The sequence below is a fragment of the Chelonia mydas genome, chromosome 9 (genome assembly GCF_015237465.2).
Source record: "Chelonia mydas isolate rCheMyd1 chromosome 9, rCheMyd1.pri.v2, whole genome shotgun sequence".
Lineage (NCBI taxonomy): Eukaryota > Metazoa > Chordata > Testudines > Cheloniidae > Chelonia > Chelonia mydas.
Window position 1 is genome coordinate 19,288,494 of NC_057855.1, and position 17,391 is coordinate 19,305,884.

At 39.2% G+C, this 17,391-nt stretch overlaps 1 protein-coding gene across 1 annotated transcript in view; it reads left to right on the top strand.

Annotated features, from left to right (window-relative positions):
• SI (sucrase-isomaltase) overlaps positions 1-17,391 on the top strand; it is a 205,953-nt gene that overhangs the window by 119,868 nt on the left and 68,694 nt on the right. Inside the window, exons 59-72 of the mRNA XM_043522682.1 lie at positions 1,932-2,016; positions 2,716-2,854; positions 3,883-4,016; positions 5,199-5,233; positions 5,333-5,449; positions 5,981-6,129; positions 6,595-6,679; positions 6,790-6,846; positions 7,787-7,911; positions 8,640-8,728; positions 9,604-9,653; positions 12,361-12,531; positions 13,392-13,550; positions 15,063-15,269. Coding sequence (XP_043378617.1) covers positions 1,932-2,016; positions 2,716-2,854; positions 3,883-4,016; positions 5,199-5,233; positions 5,333-5,449; positions 5,981-6,129; positions 6,595-6,679; positions 6,790-6,846; positions 7,787-7,911; positions 8,640-8,728; positions 9,604-9,653; positions 12,361-12,531; positions 13,392-13,550; positions 15,063-15,269 — 1,602 coding nt within the window. The remainder of the gene's footprint in view (positions 1-1,931; positions 2,017-2,715; positions 2,855-3,882; positions 4,017-5,198; positions 5,234-5,332; positions 5,450-5,980; positions 6,130-6,594; positions 6,680-6,789; positions 6,847-7,786; positions 7,912-8,639; positions 8,729-9,603; positions 9,654-12,360; positions 12,532-13,391; positions 13,551-15,062; positions 15,270-17,391) is intronic.

Consider the following 17,391-nt stretch of genomic DNA (forward strand, 5'->3'; position numbering starts at 1 on the left):
CTTGTTTTGTTTCTTTGTTTAGTAATACACCATGTAGGACATTTGTTACTGGTTTCACGCAATTCTTACTATTCTAAGAAGGCTTCAGTAACTTTTATGCTACTAAGTAGTTCATTATCTTTAATACCATGTTGACTGCTCCTTCATCTCAATGGCTGTGCTCACAATGAGGAAACCTGAGTGTTAGCCTCACCAATAAGTTCAAACACTACGTATCAGTTTAATGCTGTTTGTTTTGGGGGATCTGTGCCTGATGGCCACATTTCATAATGCTTTCTGTGGGAGTTATAGGATCGGGTCTGACTTTGTGGTGAGCCAGTATAAACAACTGTGGATGAAATGCAAGTTAGCAGGAAGGTAAATCAGAGCACTAGTTCTAGCAAAGTAATCTAACACCTGCTCCTGCAAGGATATTTCCCAGTTGTGTAATCTTTGTGAGTCAATTTAGTGCTCAAAACAGTTGGGGTTAAAAGAAATTGACTTCATCGAGTTATTGTTTAGTTGGGCACTGTGTAAGCTTCCTCCCATCACTATCAGTGCACATCCGTCCGTGTGGAAAAGTTAAATTTCAGGTTATGAAATTGCCCCAAATGCAATAATGTAGACCACCTAAACAATTCACGTAATATCTTTAGATGTGATGAGTGTACAATGTATATCCACATATACTAAACGGGCCGTATCAGTCAGCATTGTTTTGACAAATAATGTTCTCTTAACAACTCCTCCCAAAATCACTGCAAAAGATCATCTTGCTTTCTCAATAATTGTAGCCACCCAATGTAAAATAACTGGATTAATGTATTATTACCATGAGGGAAAACCTGCTGTTAAGAAAACTCTGTGTTCCTGCAGTTTGTTTTATGTAAAGGGCTGATATATGAAATTTTGGGGTTGAGTTTCAAAGCTGTCTAGGGGATTATGACACACACTAGTTTTATTGGAAGATATGTCTAAATTCCCTAGACTCCTTTGAAAATCACAACTTCAAGAGATTACAATATGTCTGGCTTTCATTTATAGAAAATGTTACCCTGTATCCATCTCCTAAAGAAATATGTCAACCCAGAGATTTCTGAGCTTATTAATGCAGTACAATAATGATATGGCAATTAGGATAAACACCATCAATATCATTATACTGTACTTTGACAAGCGGCTAAAAAATCTATTGGTGGTCTATTCTGTGTTTCTGAATCCAGCAGAAATGTCTGTGTGTTAGCGCGTATAAAACGAATGACGGGGGAGCATTTTGGATGGATCGAGTAAAATATGCAAAGTGGAGCCTGTTGAGTAGTAAAATGCTTGACTGGTGAATACAAGGACAGAGTTCAGATTGCAGTGATCTGTGGGGACATTTCAATGGGCATATGGCGCTACTCAGCGTGCATATGGATAATAGAATTGGAGCTGTGTGAGAAACATGGAACACGTGCAGCTTCTAGGCTTAAAGAGTGCACCCCTCTGCCCTGTGTAGTGAGCTTGTCTCTTCCCCATGCCGATTCAGAAATGTCACAGATGTTCTCCCCAGGGAGTTATACAGCCACGTCCATAGCTTCTCAGCCAGGAGCCTGAGAAGTAGGGGCCTTTAGTGTATGGAAATAAAATGCAAGTTTCGGGGAGCACCCTAATTAATTCAGTGAGAACTCGGGGAGGCCAACAGCTAGTGGGGAAAAGAAATAACATTTGTAACAGCACAGCACTTGTCAGCAGAAGGGTTCTGATGAATTTTCCATTTGTATTCAATTTGTGTGTATATTTCCTTCCTTGTTTGTAAGCAGGCATATTTTTCCCTTAGAATTCAAACTGGCAGATTTAGGAAACTTTAGTTCATTGAATATCTGAGTTGACATTGGTTCAGGACAAAGTTACTGAATATTTGTGTTCTTTTCTTAAAAACTTATATATATATATATATATATATATATTAGGACATGAATGAACCAGCAAGCTTTATTAATGGAGCAGTTAATGGCTGCAGAGAACCACTTCTAAACCACCCCCCTTATATGCCAGGTAAGGAATCTTGTCTGTAGTTTGCACTCTTATTATCACATACATTGTTATTAAATCATACCCTGTGTCACCCAGCAGAAAAGATTTGTAAACTGGATCCTTTATTATTAATGATTCTCTGTGGGCCAAAAGAAGAGAGTTTATTTGGTCCAACCTTGCATAAAATATTCAGCATTAATTTATTTTTTCATATGAAAATCCATGCTTCAAGGAAAAGATTGTAAGCATCACTAATAATATTTTATTTAAGATTACTTCCTATGATATACTTTGGGGGTGTAGTTAAAAATCTAAGGAGAACATGCAAACTAAGGTCCTGATTCCACATACTAAAATGGTACTTTTGTAGTGAGGAGAATGGTAGTTGGTACACGCTCATATCCAGATTGTAATAATATTGTGACCGTGAATTAGTACACAAGAGTGTTGGACGTAGATAGTATTTGGAGACAACTTCTCAAAAAATTGGAGTGACAGCATCAAGGGATCCATCCTGCCATCATTCTACTTGAGGAACTACTGTTGCAAAATTGCTGGGAAGACATGGCCCTAAATGTTCTTGCCAAAATATATCAGGACACAGGTAATTGAAAGAGGGCAGTAGTAAAGAAAAAATGGAGGTTTAAAGAGTGAGTGACTTACCTGGTTTCTTGTTGGCACTATGTTTAATGGTTTGACTTTTAATCTCCTCCTTGTTAGCTTTGGCAGAAAAGGAAAAAGGGCTGGATCTTGTGACCTTGTGCATGGAAAGTCAACAGTTCCTGCCAGATGGGACCCCTGTCAGGCACTATGATGTACATAGTCTATATGGATGGTCACAGGCAAAACCTTCCTACTAGTAAGTCATTTTCACTTTTTCATTCTCAAAAAACTAGTGTCTTTGCAGCCAGATGGTGGTCTCAATTACTGAGGTGTAAACCCTGAGTATTTCCATTGATATCAATGGAAGTAGCTTCAGTGGCCTAAGAGAGCCTCACCCTTGATGATCTGCAATTCCATCATTAATAGTTTGTTGACTTCCATGGGCTTTGGATCAGGTCCAAAAAGCTGGTTGCCATTTTCTAATACCGGTACCTTAGATATCTGAAATGTGCTCCCAGCAAATACAGCTTTATTTACCAGGGTAAAAGATGACCATTGAGTTTCTTTTTGCACGCCAGTGATATAGCAGGTCTGTAACAATTAAATTGCCTCTCCTGTTTATGTGCTTGGAAGAGAGAATGGTAATCCATACCAAAGTATGAAACTTTTGAAATTTGTATAACTCTAACTTGCAAAGCTCTTTGAGAACTTCAAATAAAAAATACTACAGAAGTGCAAGCGATTAGCACTGTTGTTAGTTCACTGTGTAGTATGTAATATAACCACAATACAGCATTTATAAAATGTTAGTCTAGTGTGAAAAATATTAAGGGCCAGAGTGTAGGTGTGCAAGAAATTATGCCCCTTCTCCCACTCAGTCCCAGAACAATCTGTATCCTTGTGCTCCCAGTGCTTCATCCTGAGAGGGGCTGAGCACTTCACAGGTTTGTTCTGGAGAACGCTGACGCTGACTGCAAAGGCAGCAGCCCCAACTCTTTCCCCACTGGCAAGTAGTTCTGATCTAGGTCCTCATCCTGTAAACATTTATGCACATAAGTAACTTGACTTTTGCAACTAATTCTTCTTAACTCTATAGAACTACTGACAGTAAATTTAAACATGTGCATACCTGGTTGTAGGATCAAGGCCTCAGAAGCTAAGAACTACGTTTTCCACAGAAATGTGGTCTCTCCATTTGATGTCTCCTAATTAGGTATTTTACAGAAGGGATTTTTCCTATGATTGCGGCATCTAATGTGCTTATGTTTGTCTTTTTGATATCAGTGCTGTACGCAATGCCACAGGGGAACGTGGAATTGTTATCACCCGATCAACATATCCCTCTAGTGGACAATGGGCAGGTCACTGGCTTGGAGATAACTATGCAAGATGGGACCAACTTGAAAAATCTATTATTGGTATGAGGAGAAACTTCTTTTAATGGCCCTCAAGCTTCAAATCATCACAGAGGAAAAATGTCTGCTGAAGCACAATTGCTGCACTTAGAGTTCATTTGTTTTTCGAGCTATTTCTGATGTTATCACTATTTTCGATATAGGGAGTAGCCCTGAAGCCTGAATGAACTTCTTAGGATTGCCCAGTGTAGAACAACTCTCCTTGTTGGTGAATAAGTAACATCTGAGCAACCTTGAAACATGTTAAGTTGTATCCAACCTGAGCTATTGTTTTAAACAAAAGTAAACATCTCTTTGTCAGATAGACTAAGACAGCTAAGACTGGCTACATGTATGATGTTGATGCTACATGTATTTAAACACACAGTAATACGTAGAACGTAAGGAGCTGAAATATGAAGAATCTCCAAATTAGCGTGACCAAAAGATCATAGGGCACTCAGAGAGGTGATTAATTAAGATCAACTGCATGAGCTTACCACAGAACTACAGGAAATCACATTGACATATAGCACACGGTTCTATGCCGTATAGTACAAAATCAACATTTGGAAAACCACTACATAACCATGGGATACCGGCTAGTCTCCAGATGCTAACAGATATGGGAAAACTGCAAGGTGGTTTTGTACTGGGAGATGAGAGGGTTTCAGTAAAAGAGGGACGAATCCTTGGAGCTTGAATAGGGATGCAGAACTCTTTTTATTGAGCCATCCAGACACCGGGTAATTGAACCATGCATAAGAGGCAATGGTATTTTTGCTGAATCACTGCAAAGTTGTATCAAGTGTCTAATTAGCTTCAGTGTAGGGGTGTAAGCTCCAACCTATGGCGCTTTCTCAGGTATCTGGATTTAGAAACAAAGAGGGCTCAGACCCGTAAGGAAAACTCTAGAAACATTCAAGCTATAAGGGCTTAGGCTGAGGTTTATGTTGTGTTGTCATGTAAACTACCAAGAAAAGCAACTTTCAGTTGTCGTGTAAATTTGGATGATATCACAGCAAGCAAGTGGAATTGTGCCATTTTACAGTTTTGTATCATGGGGAAGTGGGACCAAGACAGTATCCTTGTCTGTAGGGAATCCCATCTGGCCCCACCTCCCCTTCTAAGAATCCCTCCTTATTTGGCTTGACAGAGAAAGATGCAACCGAAGAGTTTCTTATTTATTTCTGGATTTTTTGGCAGGTATAATGGAGTTTGGCCTCTTTGGAATTTCCTATGTAAGTTAAGCTATTAGTTAAAAACATTTAGAATAGGAATTTAATACCATTCTAGTCATCTACAGTATTAAGTTCTAATTACCTTTTAAATGCTTTTAGATTGGAGCAGATATCTGTGGCTTCTTCAATGATACAACGTATGAAATGTGTGCCCGCTGGATGCAGCTTGGATCTTTTTACACCTATTCTAGAAATCATAATGTGATAGGAACTATGGTGAGTTGACGGTTCTCTGTAAATTATATGCCACTGAGATTAGTCAATTCAAATACCGTTAGCTACAGTTCCTTTCCAAGGGAGTGCTCTGTAATAACAAAAGCATGATTCACCCTAAACTAGGTCCTGATTGAGCATCCATGGAAATCAATGGAAACAATCCCATTGACTTCACTGGGGCTTGGATCAGAACCTACCTCTCAGTATCCATTACCACAGTATCATGCCTGCCGTTTGGCTGTCTGGAAGGGAGCTGACTTCATTTCCCAGGAAGCCAGCAGAGCAGACTTCAGCTATAACCAGTTTTATTTGGATTTGATTTGGACCCACCAAGATGCATGCTTTACTTTACTCAGTTTATTGGAGTTCTCTAAATGTGCTGGTTTCTGTCTAAAACTTTTGGTTTGAACTTTAGTCAATAAAGCCAAATTCTGCTATTGGATGCCCACATGCATTTCCCTTTGACAGGAAGATGGGTACAAGAGAGATTTTACAATACAAAGAGTAACCCTGTTTTATCTTTATTTTTAGAGGCAAGATCCTGTTTCCTTTGATGAAAAATTTCAAAATATTTCCAGGGACATACTCAATACAAGATACACACTGTTACCTTATCTGTACACTTTAATGCACGAAGCCCATGTTCTTGGTAGCACTGTAGCTCGTCCTGTGCTCCACGAGTAAGTATTAAGCGCTTGAAAGCAACGTTGATACAGAATAACTGAATCGTTATGAAGCAGGAGTTCAGTCTTTGCCCAGTCATAAACCTCACTCATGTTTTTTCCCTATGACCTGTATGACACTATGAGTACGCTCCTTTCCATAGCCCTTTGTCCTTCTCTGTTCTGACTAGCCCTTCCCCACCTCTGACTAATTGGGGGTACAGTAGCAGACAATCTGTCCCTTCCTGTAGGGAAGTGCAGTCTAGATGGCATGAGCTGAAAAAAGGGAGCTTATCCAGCTAATGATGCTCTTACAATGGCACATCAGTAACTTTAACCACCTAGAAAAATGGTGTTTCACTTCTGTATGGGGGCCTCCTGGCAAGTAGAATTGATTGGCGGTACTAACCTGCCTGTGTGCCCAGAATTAAAAATAAGACTGAAAAGATTAAGCCGTGATTGACAATGTTTCCATTCTTTTAGGTTTGTGGAAGACAAAAAAACGTGGGAGATATACAAACAGTTTTTGTGGGGCCCAGCACTGCTGATTAGCCCTGTATTGGATCAAGTAAGCATTTCAACATTTATGTTCTTTATGGAATGAACATTTCAAAGGGAGTTTATATAAACATTGATTTAAGTTTTAATTCTTATTATAAGTATGCTTTCACATTTCAGGGAGCTACAGAAGTGAATGCTTATATACCCAATGCACGCTGGTATGATTATTACACGGTAAGCAACTTAATTAAGAGTGTTCTTTGTACAATAGACCTTTTGAAAGAATTGGATCCTAGAAGGTGCTGAGCACATCCTTAGAGATACTGTACACCTTTAATTCCCATTGACGTGAGTGCCTCTCAGACTGCACTCAGCAGCTTGCGTGGTCAGGCCCTAATATTATATTCCAGTTATTTTAAAAGATACTAAGCTCTAATTGAGCACCCAAAACTTAGGAAAGGGTCAAATAATTGTGAGCAGCTAGGACTGGTCAGGATATTATTTGTCAATAGTTGCCATTTTTAACAGAAAACTTTGATTCATTCAATAATATTTTGTTTGGACAGTTCTGCTGTCACCATTTTAAAATGGAACTGCTGAATATGTGGAAATGCCAGAAATGCCAGAAAAGCAAAGGTGTTTCAGAGTGACTGTCTGGTTCCCCTTGGATAACACATCATTTTATTTTGAGTTTCTTCATTACTTTGCCTAATTAACTAGCATTGTATGAGATATGTGTGCATGTATGCACATTGCCTGATAACAGCTAGCTCGTGCACCTGGTATACCTCCTCTTTGTCCTGTGGCTGAGGAACCTCACCTCTGAAGTGTCGATATTTTGCAGTTAAAGCACCAGAAAAGTTGAAAACAACAACAACAACAACAAAAAACCAACAGAAAGCAAAAGCCAAAGTACAGTGCTTCTTATGATATAGCACATGAATCAAATCTTTACTTAAAGCTACAGCACAGTTTATTAACATTGCATCACAGATGGATTTGGAAATGGCCATATTTACGGATTTCCGTTAGTGTTTCTGTGAGTTAATTGTGTAAAATGATGTGTATGTGCATCACTCCTTGACTTCCCAGGCAGAGGAAAGCTGTATTGTACATTTGTAAGCATTCAACACAATTTGTATGCCTTCCTTCTCAACAAAATCTTCCTTTACAGGGAAAATATCTTGGAGTAAGGGGACAATTGCAGACATTGCCAGCACCTCTTGAGCATATCAATCTTCATATCCGGGGTGGTTACATCATCCCCTGGCAAGAACCTGGTCTTAATACCAATCAAAGGTAAATGAAGTAAATTGGAGTGTTTCCTCTAAAACAATTTTAGAGTAATTTTTGAAAAACAATATGCTAGTATTTTACCCAATATTTAACTAATGTCTAGATGGGAATTCGAACTGATCTGTTAATTTGTAGCTTGGAAAGTGAGTGATATTTATTTACTCAGCTTTTGAAACCTCAGTGAAATGGATGAGATTTTCATCCTTTGTAGGACCCTTATTAGCAATAATACAGTAAGAAAAACATATTTGTGTTTTTAAAGGACACACTTGGCACTCCCCTGCTTCCAACCATGTTTCTCGGAGTTGTGCATACAGAACAAAGGCTGCATGAGCTTCCAGTTTGTTTGTTTGTTCTTTATTGTCTTTCCCCATAACTCTGAGCTTGGAAATTATGGCCATGATCCCGCATCCCTTGAGTGAATAATGCTGATATTCATGAGTAGCCCATTGACTTTACTCATGTGTATAAGATTACTCAGATGAGCAGGAATTGACAAGAATTAGTCCTAAATAAGAATAATATTGCAATTTCTTTTTAAGTACACAGTCCCTGCTCAGTCTGATGATGTAATGGAAAAGTATATTAATACTGAGAATCAAGTTCATATATTTGTGAGTGTGTGTCAGGGAATCCAGAAGTCAACTTCCAGTTGTCACAATATGTACAGCTGTGACTCCAATGAAAGGAGGAAAATTAATGTGCTTTCTGGCTTCCTTTTTATTTTGTAGCCGACAAAACTTAATGGGACTTACTGTTGCTTTGGATGATAACGAGGTCGCTCAAGGTCAGCTTTACTGGGATGATGGAGTAAGCATTGGTAAGTGTGATCACTTTTGGTATAATATCAAAGATGGGCTCCACTCCTGCAAGTGACAGCATACAGGTGAAACAGGATCAGGACCAACTGATTTCAACAGTTAAAATTTTTTAAACTAAGATGTTTGACATATTAGGGGCCATCTCTTCAGAGGTGTCTGAAGGTGGGAGTATATGTGGCTTTCTGCTCCCTCCTTCCAGAGGCTGATTTGTGGATGTTCCTAACGTTCACCAGTTGGAACAGCCTCCAGGATATTTGCTGGCCCCAAATGGTCAGAGAACAGTGTGCTCCAGCCACATTTCCTTTCTACTCTTTCATTACCCCGAGTACCAGCTATTCATGGATGGGGGTGCAAGGCCAGGAGTATGTTGCTTAGATTTGGTATATAAACCTAGGGCTAGTTTGTATCCAGCCCTGCAGAGATTCCTAAGGCAGGTGAGTGCAAGGAGCTATCCGCCCACCTCTTGAGTTATTTCCTAGATTCGTACATTACCATGAGGGTCCTTTAATTTAATTTGAAATAATTAATTGCCAAAAATCCCTAAGGGCAGTTAGACGTAATTATTTCCTTATTTAAAAATTTACAAACAAGTTTATTTTGAAAATTTGTGCAGAATTCTAGGTCTGTCCGCTGAAATCCGATAGTTCAAACTTGGAACAAATTTGTACACTAAGTTAACTGTGTTATTTATAGAAATAGGAGAACAGTGACAGGTGTTATGTGATCGTTTGATTGTACCGTTTAAACTGAAAACAGGAAAGAAAAATTGGGGACAGGTATTGGTTTTGTAAAAGTTTAGCTGCATTGATTTTATTTTATCTTTTTTTGGTAGTAGAACAGATTTCATTCCACTGATTTTTTCCTTCTTTTCTAGACACATATGAAAATGGCCATTATTTCTTCGCAACATTTGCCGCAAACCAGGTATGTATTGATATATATTTTGTCATTTTTAAGTTCTTTTTTTTTACCTCCCAATGAAAATTTTTCAAGACTCAATAGTTTTATTTAAACTTATATCTACAATCACTCTTTTCCCCCCATTCAACTGTTTCCCATTGTATCCATACCATTCATTGCAAGATTCCTGCATGTTAATTATATCATAGAAATGTAGGGCTGGAAGGAACTTTGAGAGGTCATCCAGTCCAGCCTCCTGTGATGAGGCAGGACCAAATATACCTAAAGCATCCCTGACAGGTGTTTGTCTAACCTGTTCTTAAAAACCTCCACAAATGGGGATTCCACAACCTCCTTTGGAAGCCTATTCCAGTACTTATATTAGAATTATTTTCCTAATATCTACCTAACCTCTCTCTTGCTCCAGATTAAGCTCATTACTTCTTGTCCTACTTTCAGTGGACATGGAGAACAATTGATCACTGTCCTCTTTATAAGAGCCTTTAACATATTTGAAGACTGTTATCAGGCTCCCCTTCCATCATCTTTTCTCAAGATTAACTAAGTGAGGCTTTTTTAACCTTTCCTCATAGGTCAGGTTTTCTAAACCTTTTATCGTTTTTGCTGCTTTCCTCTGGACTCCCTCCAATTTGTCCACTTCTTAAAATGTGGCACCAGAAACCGTACACAGTTGAGGCCTCACCAGTGCCATGGAGAGCGGTACAATCACCTTCTGTGTTTTTTCCCCCTTCCTAAGTATAGTACTTTGCACTTGTCTTCACTGAATTTCATCCTGTTGAATTCAGACCAACTGTCCAAGTTGTCAAGGTCACCTTGAATCCCAGTCCTGTCATCAAAAATACTTTCAACCCCTACAAAACTGGTGTCATCTGCAAATTTCATAAGCATACTCTCCACTACATTATCCATGTCATTAATGAAAATGTTGAATAGCACTGGTCCTGAGCAGGAACCCACTAGATACATTCTCCCAGTTCAACAGCAAACCACTGATGACTATTCTTTGAATATGGTCTTGCAACAAGTTTTACACCCGCATTAGTGTTTCAGCTAGACCGTATTCCCCTAGCTTGCTGGAGAGAATGTCATGGGGGACTGTGTCAAAAGCCTTATTAAAATCAGGCTATATTACTTCTACTGCTTCTCTCCATCCACTAGGTCAGCAATTCCATCAAAAATGAAATTAGGTTGGTTTGGTATAATTTCATCTTCACAGGTATTGAAGTTAGGCTGCCTGGTCTATAACTCTCCATGTCCTCCTTGTTCCCTTTTTTAAAGATAGATACTACATTTTTCCTTCTCCTGTCTTCTGGGACCGCACCCATCCTCCATGAGTTCTCAAAGATATTTGCTAAGGGTTCCAAGATTGCTTCAGTTAGTTTCTGAAGTACCCTGTGGTGAATTTTGTCGGGCCTTGGTGACTTGAATACATCGATTGTCTTGTGATCTGTGCTGGGAAGTTTGGATTAGAACATTCAGAAAGAGCAGCTCAGTCCTGGGAGGAACTGTCCTGTTAGGAAACAAACATTTTATGTTCCCTTTGTTCAAACATGATGAAGCCCAGGTGTGATAGGATAAATGTTCCCTAGCCCGCAATCAGGCTTCCGCTGGAGTAGTCTTATGAGACTGGGAGTGATCCCAAGGAGAAACTTGCACAGCAGCTCCTGGTCTTGAAATTCAACAACTGAAGAATAAAGCTATCAATGTCGGGTAAAGGAAAAGGAGAATTGCCAAGATCTACAATTACACTGAAATTAATCAAGAACTTGAGGTTACTGACCTTCCATGCTTTCCCTCACCTTTGGGTCTGGATTTTACTTGTTATTACAGATTGTACTAAAAGCATGTGTATACTGGAGCTGGAGGAGTAGTTTCCAGCTTGGGTAGACACCCCTATGCTAGCTCTGATGGTGTTAATACACTCTAAATAGCTGTCTTAGCTGCAGCTGCATAGGCTGAGGGAGGGGCTAGCTGCCCCGAGTATGGACCTAGGTTTGATACAGGACTGTACTTGGGATAGCTAACCTGTCCTGCTGCCCATGCAGTCGCAGCAGCAACTATGCTGCCGCTTTTCACACACTAGCTCAATCAGAGCAGAGCAGGGTGGATACGTCTACCCAAACTAGAGATTAAACCTCTAGCTCTCCGATAGTCTCCTTAGTGGCGTGCGTGTAATCTGACCCAGCTGGAGCAGCAATGCCTCCTGGTGCTCTGCACGTGCAGCAGAGAATGCGTTTACTGCTCCACTTCTCACAAGGGTGCACCAAGTGTTTCTTTCTCCATCTGGTGGGTGAGGAGGAAAGGAGAGCCCAAGGCCCTGCTGCTTCCATGCTGCTTTGGGGTTGGTTTTTCAATAGGGATCCCTAGCAAGGAGCAGTGTACACTTAAGGGAGGACTGCGGTTGTGGCTGCCCTCTGTGCATGTAAAGAGGGGAAGAGGAAAATGCTCCTTCTGCTTTTCCCCTTAATATTTAGTCCTATGCGGAGAAGCTTCATTTTGATGCATATGTGTGTTACATACAGGTAGGTACCTGTTGCATAGCCATCCAACATAAGAAACACATAAGTGGGTCTGGAAAGAAGGAACTGCATGATTTTTAGTCTGATAATCAGGGATAAATGATCATACTACAAGACACGTTTAGATGTCATAATCAATGTGATGGCTAGTTGAGACAACATGAATCTAATATATTTTGTTGTCTTTTCAGGGTGTTTTAGAGATTAAGGTTTTGAACAATGGATACACTGACCCAAACAATTTAAAATTTGGTGAAATTAAAATCTTGGGAGTTGTCAGAGGACCTTTAGCTGTTACAGTAAAACAAAATGGCGTGACAGTTCCATCTCTCCATAATGTCAACTATGATGCTACAAAAGAGGTAAGCAGCTAATTCAAGGGTATTAAGCCATCTGCCGAATAATATAACCTTTCTTCCTTAAACTTGGCATTGAATCAGATCTCAGTTGCAATATTAAGTCCTATATTTTTGAATAAATTCAAAAATGTACCACTAATGAAATATTTGCATTGAGAAATCAAACAACCTGGAATTGTTGTATGATGTTTAGTAAATAACACAAAATGTAATCAAACATGACCCTGCATGTTTTTGTGAAATATCCAACACGTTGCTTATTGTCTCATAAAATAATAAAAAGATTTCCCAGGACTAACAAATCTCCCCTGTGACTCGGTCATATGTATAATTATGGGGAAGAAGTCAGTATTAACTATAAATAATAATTGAGTCAAGCACTCCTAAATGCAGTTGAAACAAATCCGGGTATCATGGTGACCTTCAAGACATGTTCCTCTGAACTGCCTTTCAAATATAAACGTAACTCCTGTAGCTGCTTTTAGGGTTGCCACTCTTCTGATGGAAAAATGCAAGGTTATCCCCACCTGCAGCCTCTTCCCAAGGCTTTCTACAAAACTGTATCCTTTATTAAGTCTCTTGCCTTTCGGCCTTGCGCCTGAAACATACCAAAAAATCTATCGTATTTAGCTGTGCTCTCATTCCTGGGATGGGAAAGCAGAAATTCCTGTGCACAGGTGAAATCAGAATGGACTCCAAGCTTTTAAAAATAAGAGCAGGATCCTGATCGTTACAGGGTCCCTGGGAAGCCCATAGATTGGAATTCAAAATCAGTGCCATGTTAAAATAAGTCACAGATAGTGCGAGAGCTGAAAAATGCAACGGCCTCAGGTAGATTTGTTGTTTTTTGTTTCCGTTCAAAGCTCCTGCATATTACTGGCCTTCAGCTTGAATTGGGGAAACCCTACTCAGTGGACTGGTCTTCACAGGAGTCATTGGTTGAAGACAATGAAAAATTTAACTGTTATCCTGACTCAGGTGCATCAGAAGAAAATTGTACTGCTCGTGGCTGTATCTGGCAGGTAAGCAGAAATGATTTGTGTGAAGCAAGAATAAGGACACTGCTTTAATGACACTAACTTAATTTATCTAAACTAAAAGAGTTGCTGACTAAGGTTTTTAAGTATTTGATGAACTTGCAGAACTGTTTTAGCAACACAACAAAATGTTTGAGTGATGAAAATAAGTCTGCCTCTATGGATCAAGGTTGCCACCTATTTTGGGACATTGCCTCTCAGGGGATCACTTGGCAGCTTGCTTATGCATGGAAGGCAGAATTAATCATCCTTACCACTTTAACCATCACCACCACTATTGGGACTCAGGCTTTTGCCATTTTGCCATTGGGCTCTCTTTTTCCTCATCTGAAAAGACCAAACGAAAAGAGGAAATCGGCTGACATCAGCAGCTCCAAAGCTCTGTCTTGAGTAACTCCTAAGATGTGAACCTAAGGTTTCTACACTTAGTACCTTCTCAATGTCACTTCATCTCTATTCTATTTTTCTCTCTTTCCCATCCTTCTCTTTAGTTGTTTGATTCCAAGGTTGGTTAGGATAAGGAGGACAATGGTAATCTGTGTGCCAGGCAAAGATTTCAGTAGATTCTAATGGAAGTAAGATTGAGTCCTCAGTGAAAAGATCTTGTTGGTATGCTCAGTCAATGAAATTAGTAAGGAAATAGGTGAATTCTCAGCCATTTCCTCCTGAAGAAGAAAAGGCACTTCTTGTCATTTAGTGCTTCTTGATGCATGCTTGATTTCACCTCTCAAACAATGTTTGATTGTACACCTGTTCAGAGGAAGTTGCAAGAGTTTTTCTTGTTGTCATAATTTTTCTTTTTAATGGTGAGAAAAAGTGTATTTTTCCCCCCGTCCGTGTATTCAGTAAAAGGTGGGCTTGCTTATCAAAAGCTTTCAGACAGAGAAAAACCCTCTGGGCATACACAAACAAGAAAAAAATCTCACTCTGAAAATGAAAGTATCAGAAAAAGACAAGGAATTTGACAGGTGGATTTAGAATAGTGACTGCTAAGCAACTGCATTAAATGCAGCATTCCTTGCCACTGCTAATAAAATATCATTTTATTATAGAGAGATGCTTCTATTAAAATACACTTAAGAAAAGGAAAGATAAAGTTATCAAGCTCTGATGTTTTTTAAATGTAAATAAGTGATGATGAATCATAACTAAATCCCAGGAAGTTCTTTTCTTCATATTTCTAAACTTACTTAAATTCTCTGCATTGAAATTGTCAACTCAAATGCTGTATATCTGTGTAATTGTAATGGGATGTCCTCCTCCAACGGACTCCACTGTAATGACAGGAAGTTTTCTCTGATCTTAATTGCATAAATCATTGTGATCTTTGTTAGGGTTCGTTTTCACACTGTTCAGCATTGTTGCAGTCACCTTTCCAAGCAGTTGCTCATGTAATGAGTTACCTGTTAAAACTAGGATTTTTCTGGACATGTCTTTTACTGTTATTAAAATGAATGATCTCATGTACTGTTTTCTAATCTGCAATATGTTTTTCAGGTTGCCTCTAACTCCCTTGTGCCATCATGTTACTACCCAAGTAATTATGGCTATTCTGTCAGTAACATTCAAAACACCACTTCGGGTCTTACAGCTGACCTCTCCAGAAATCTTAGTATCCCTGACCGCTATCGGGATCGTTCTCCCGCTATCAACACACTTCGCTTGGAAGTGAAATATCATGACAACAACATGTTGCAGTTCAAGGTAATTTCAGTCTGAATCTGTTGAGACAATCTATGCTGAGATTGGTGATGGTGATACTTTTTCATTTTTCCTGAGCTGAAATGTGACTAGACCGTACATGGCTACAGAGGAGAGTAGGAGAGAATAAGAATTGACCCATCTTTTGAATGGCTTATGTAAAGGCCGCCACATTTGAAGCCCTTGTGCTCCGGGGCTCCCCATCAGATGCATCTTTCTGGGAGCAACTACACATCTGCCTCCTTCTAGAGAAGTGGCTCTCAACCTTTCCAGACTACTGCACCCCTTTCAGAAGTCTGATTTGTCCTGCCTACTCCCAATTTCCAGTTCACTTAAAATCTACTTGCTTTCAAAATCAGACATACAAACACGAAAGTGTCACAGCACACTATTATTGAAAAATTGCTTACTTTCTCATTTTACTGTATAATTAGAACATAAATCAGTTGGAATATAAATATTATACTTACATTTCCATGTACAGTATATAGAGCAGTATAAACATGTCATTGTCAGTATGAAATTTTACTTTTACTGAGTTGGTTAGTACTTTTTATGTAACCTGTTGTAAAACTAGGCAAATATCTAGAAGAGTTGATGTCCCGCCTGCGTACCCCAGGGATACGCTTACCCTGGTTGAGAACCACCATTCTAGAGACTATTTCATTTTATTTTGTCTTATCATTCAAAGAGAGTGATCACGTTTTCTCTAAACTGCTAATGATAGCTTGCTGTGCAAATAAGTGGATCACACTGCATTGTTTCGTACGGTTGCAGTAGCATGACATACTGATTCCTGATCCATTTGGCCTATTCCATATGTAATGTGGACACGTTGAATATTAGAAGTGGTGTGAGGTTCCATAGTGCTTATTCTCACCTCCTTGGGTTTTTTTCTCGGTAAGCTCTTTTCAGACAGCTCAGTGTGTTAGTTGAGCTACCTAAGTTTCAACAAACACCAATGATGAACATAGATGTGCAGGGTTTTATCTAAGCACTGAGGTAATAATTCATGAAGAAGCAGTTCAAGCTGTGAGAAATCAGCATCCACAGCTGTAACCCGCAGAAGGTGCCTCAGAGATGGCTCCTATTTGTTTACCTTATAAAGGACACAGGGATTGAGAGTGGACTCCTGTACATTATGTAAGGTGTACAAGAGCTTGAGCAAGGACTCTGCAGCCACTCACTTTTCACGGTTCAACACATGTGCAGCATCGTCTTCCTTAGCTGAACATTCTACTAGCTTAATTCTGCTGCCTTTAATCAGGCTGAGTAGTATCATGTTCTGCGACTCCTCTCATTGGGCCAGATTCTTACTCAGACTGAGTAGCACCTCACTCTCCAGTGAGCACTCCTCCAGCACTCATCCAGTTGAAATCCTACTCAAGGAGTGAGACACTGCTCAACAGAATTAACCAAGTACTGAAAATCCCTGTGCAAAATGTACTGTGTCTTTGTAGGATATGATAAAGATCTGAATTCAGTCTTAATGAAGTTAATTAATAAAGCCAAGTTTCATTAGAATACTCATTAATTAATGCCCCAATTAATATAAAAATGGTACACTCAAATGTTTGCTTGTATTAGTAACCAGTTGTAGAAAGGTCGTTGAACTCCATGTTAATACATATACCATCTTACCATGTATATGGCAATGGTATTAGGAGTTTATTATATTGGAAGCTTTGTATTTTTATAACATATTTGCAAATGCATATCTCTCAATGCTTGTCATCTCAGTCTTTAAGTCAAAACCAAGGTTTTCACTTTTAACCCAAAACATGAATTTAGAGGTAAGAAAGGTCTTCTACCAAATATTTTCCAACCTTTCATGTTTTTCTTAAACGTTGAGGGCTTTAGAGTGAAAATGAAATAAATTACTTTCCGTGAGCAAATTCTTTAGCAGAATTAATCCGGAGGTTTATACTTGCAAAGGGGCATAAAGAAAAACCCGCTTTTATGATTTTAGGGCTCCTAGTAAGGATCCCTAAGTTTTGCTCCTGGACAGGAATATCCTTACATTCTTTTTAAGTCTGGCCTCTTTCTAAAACATATCTTACCAAGTTTGTTCTCTTGAGATTGTCTTATCAGTGTGTTATGCTGGTGTCTTGTTCTCTGAAACAAG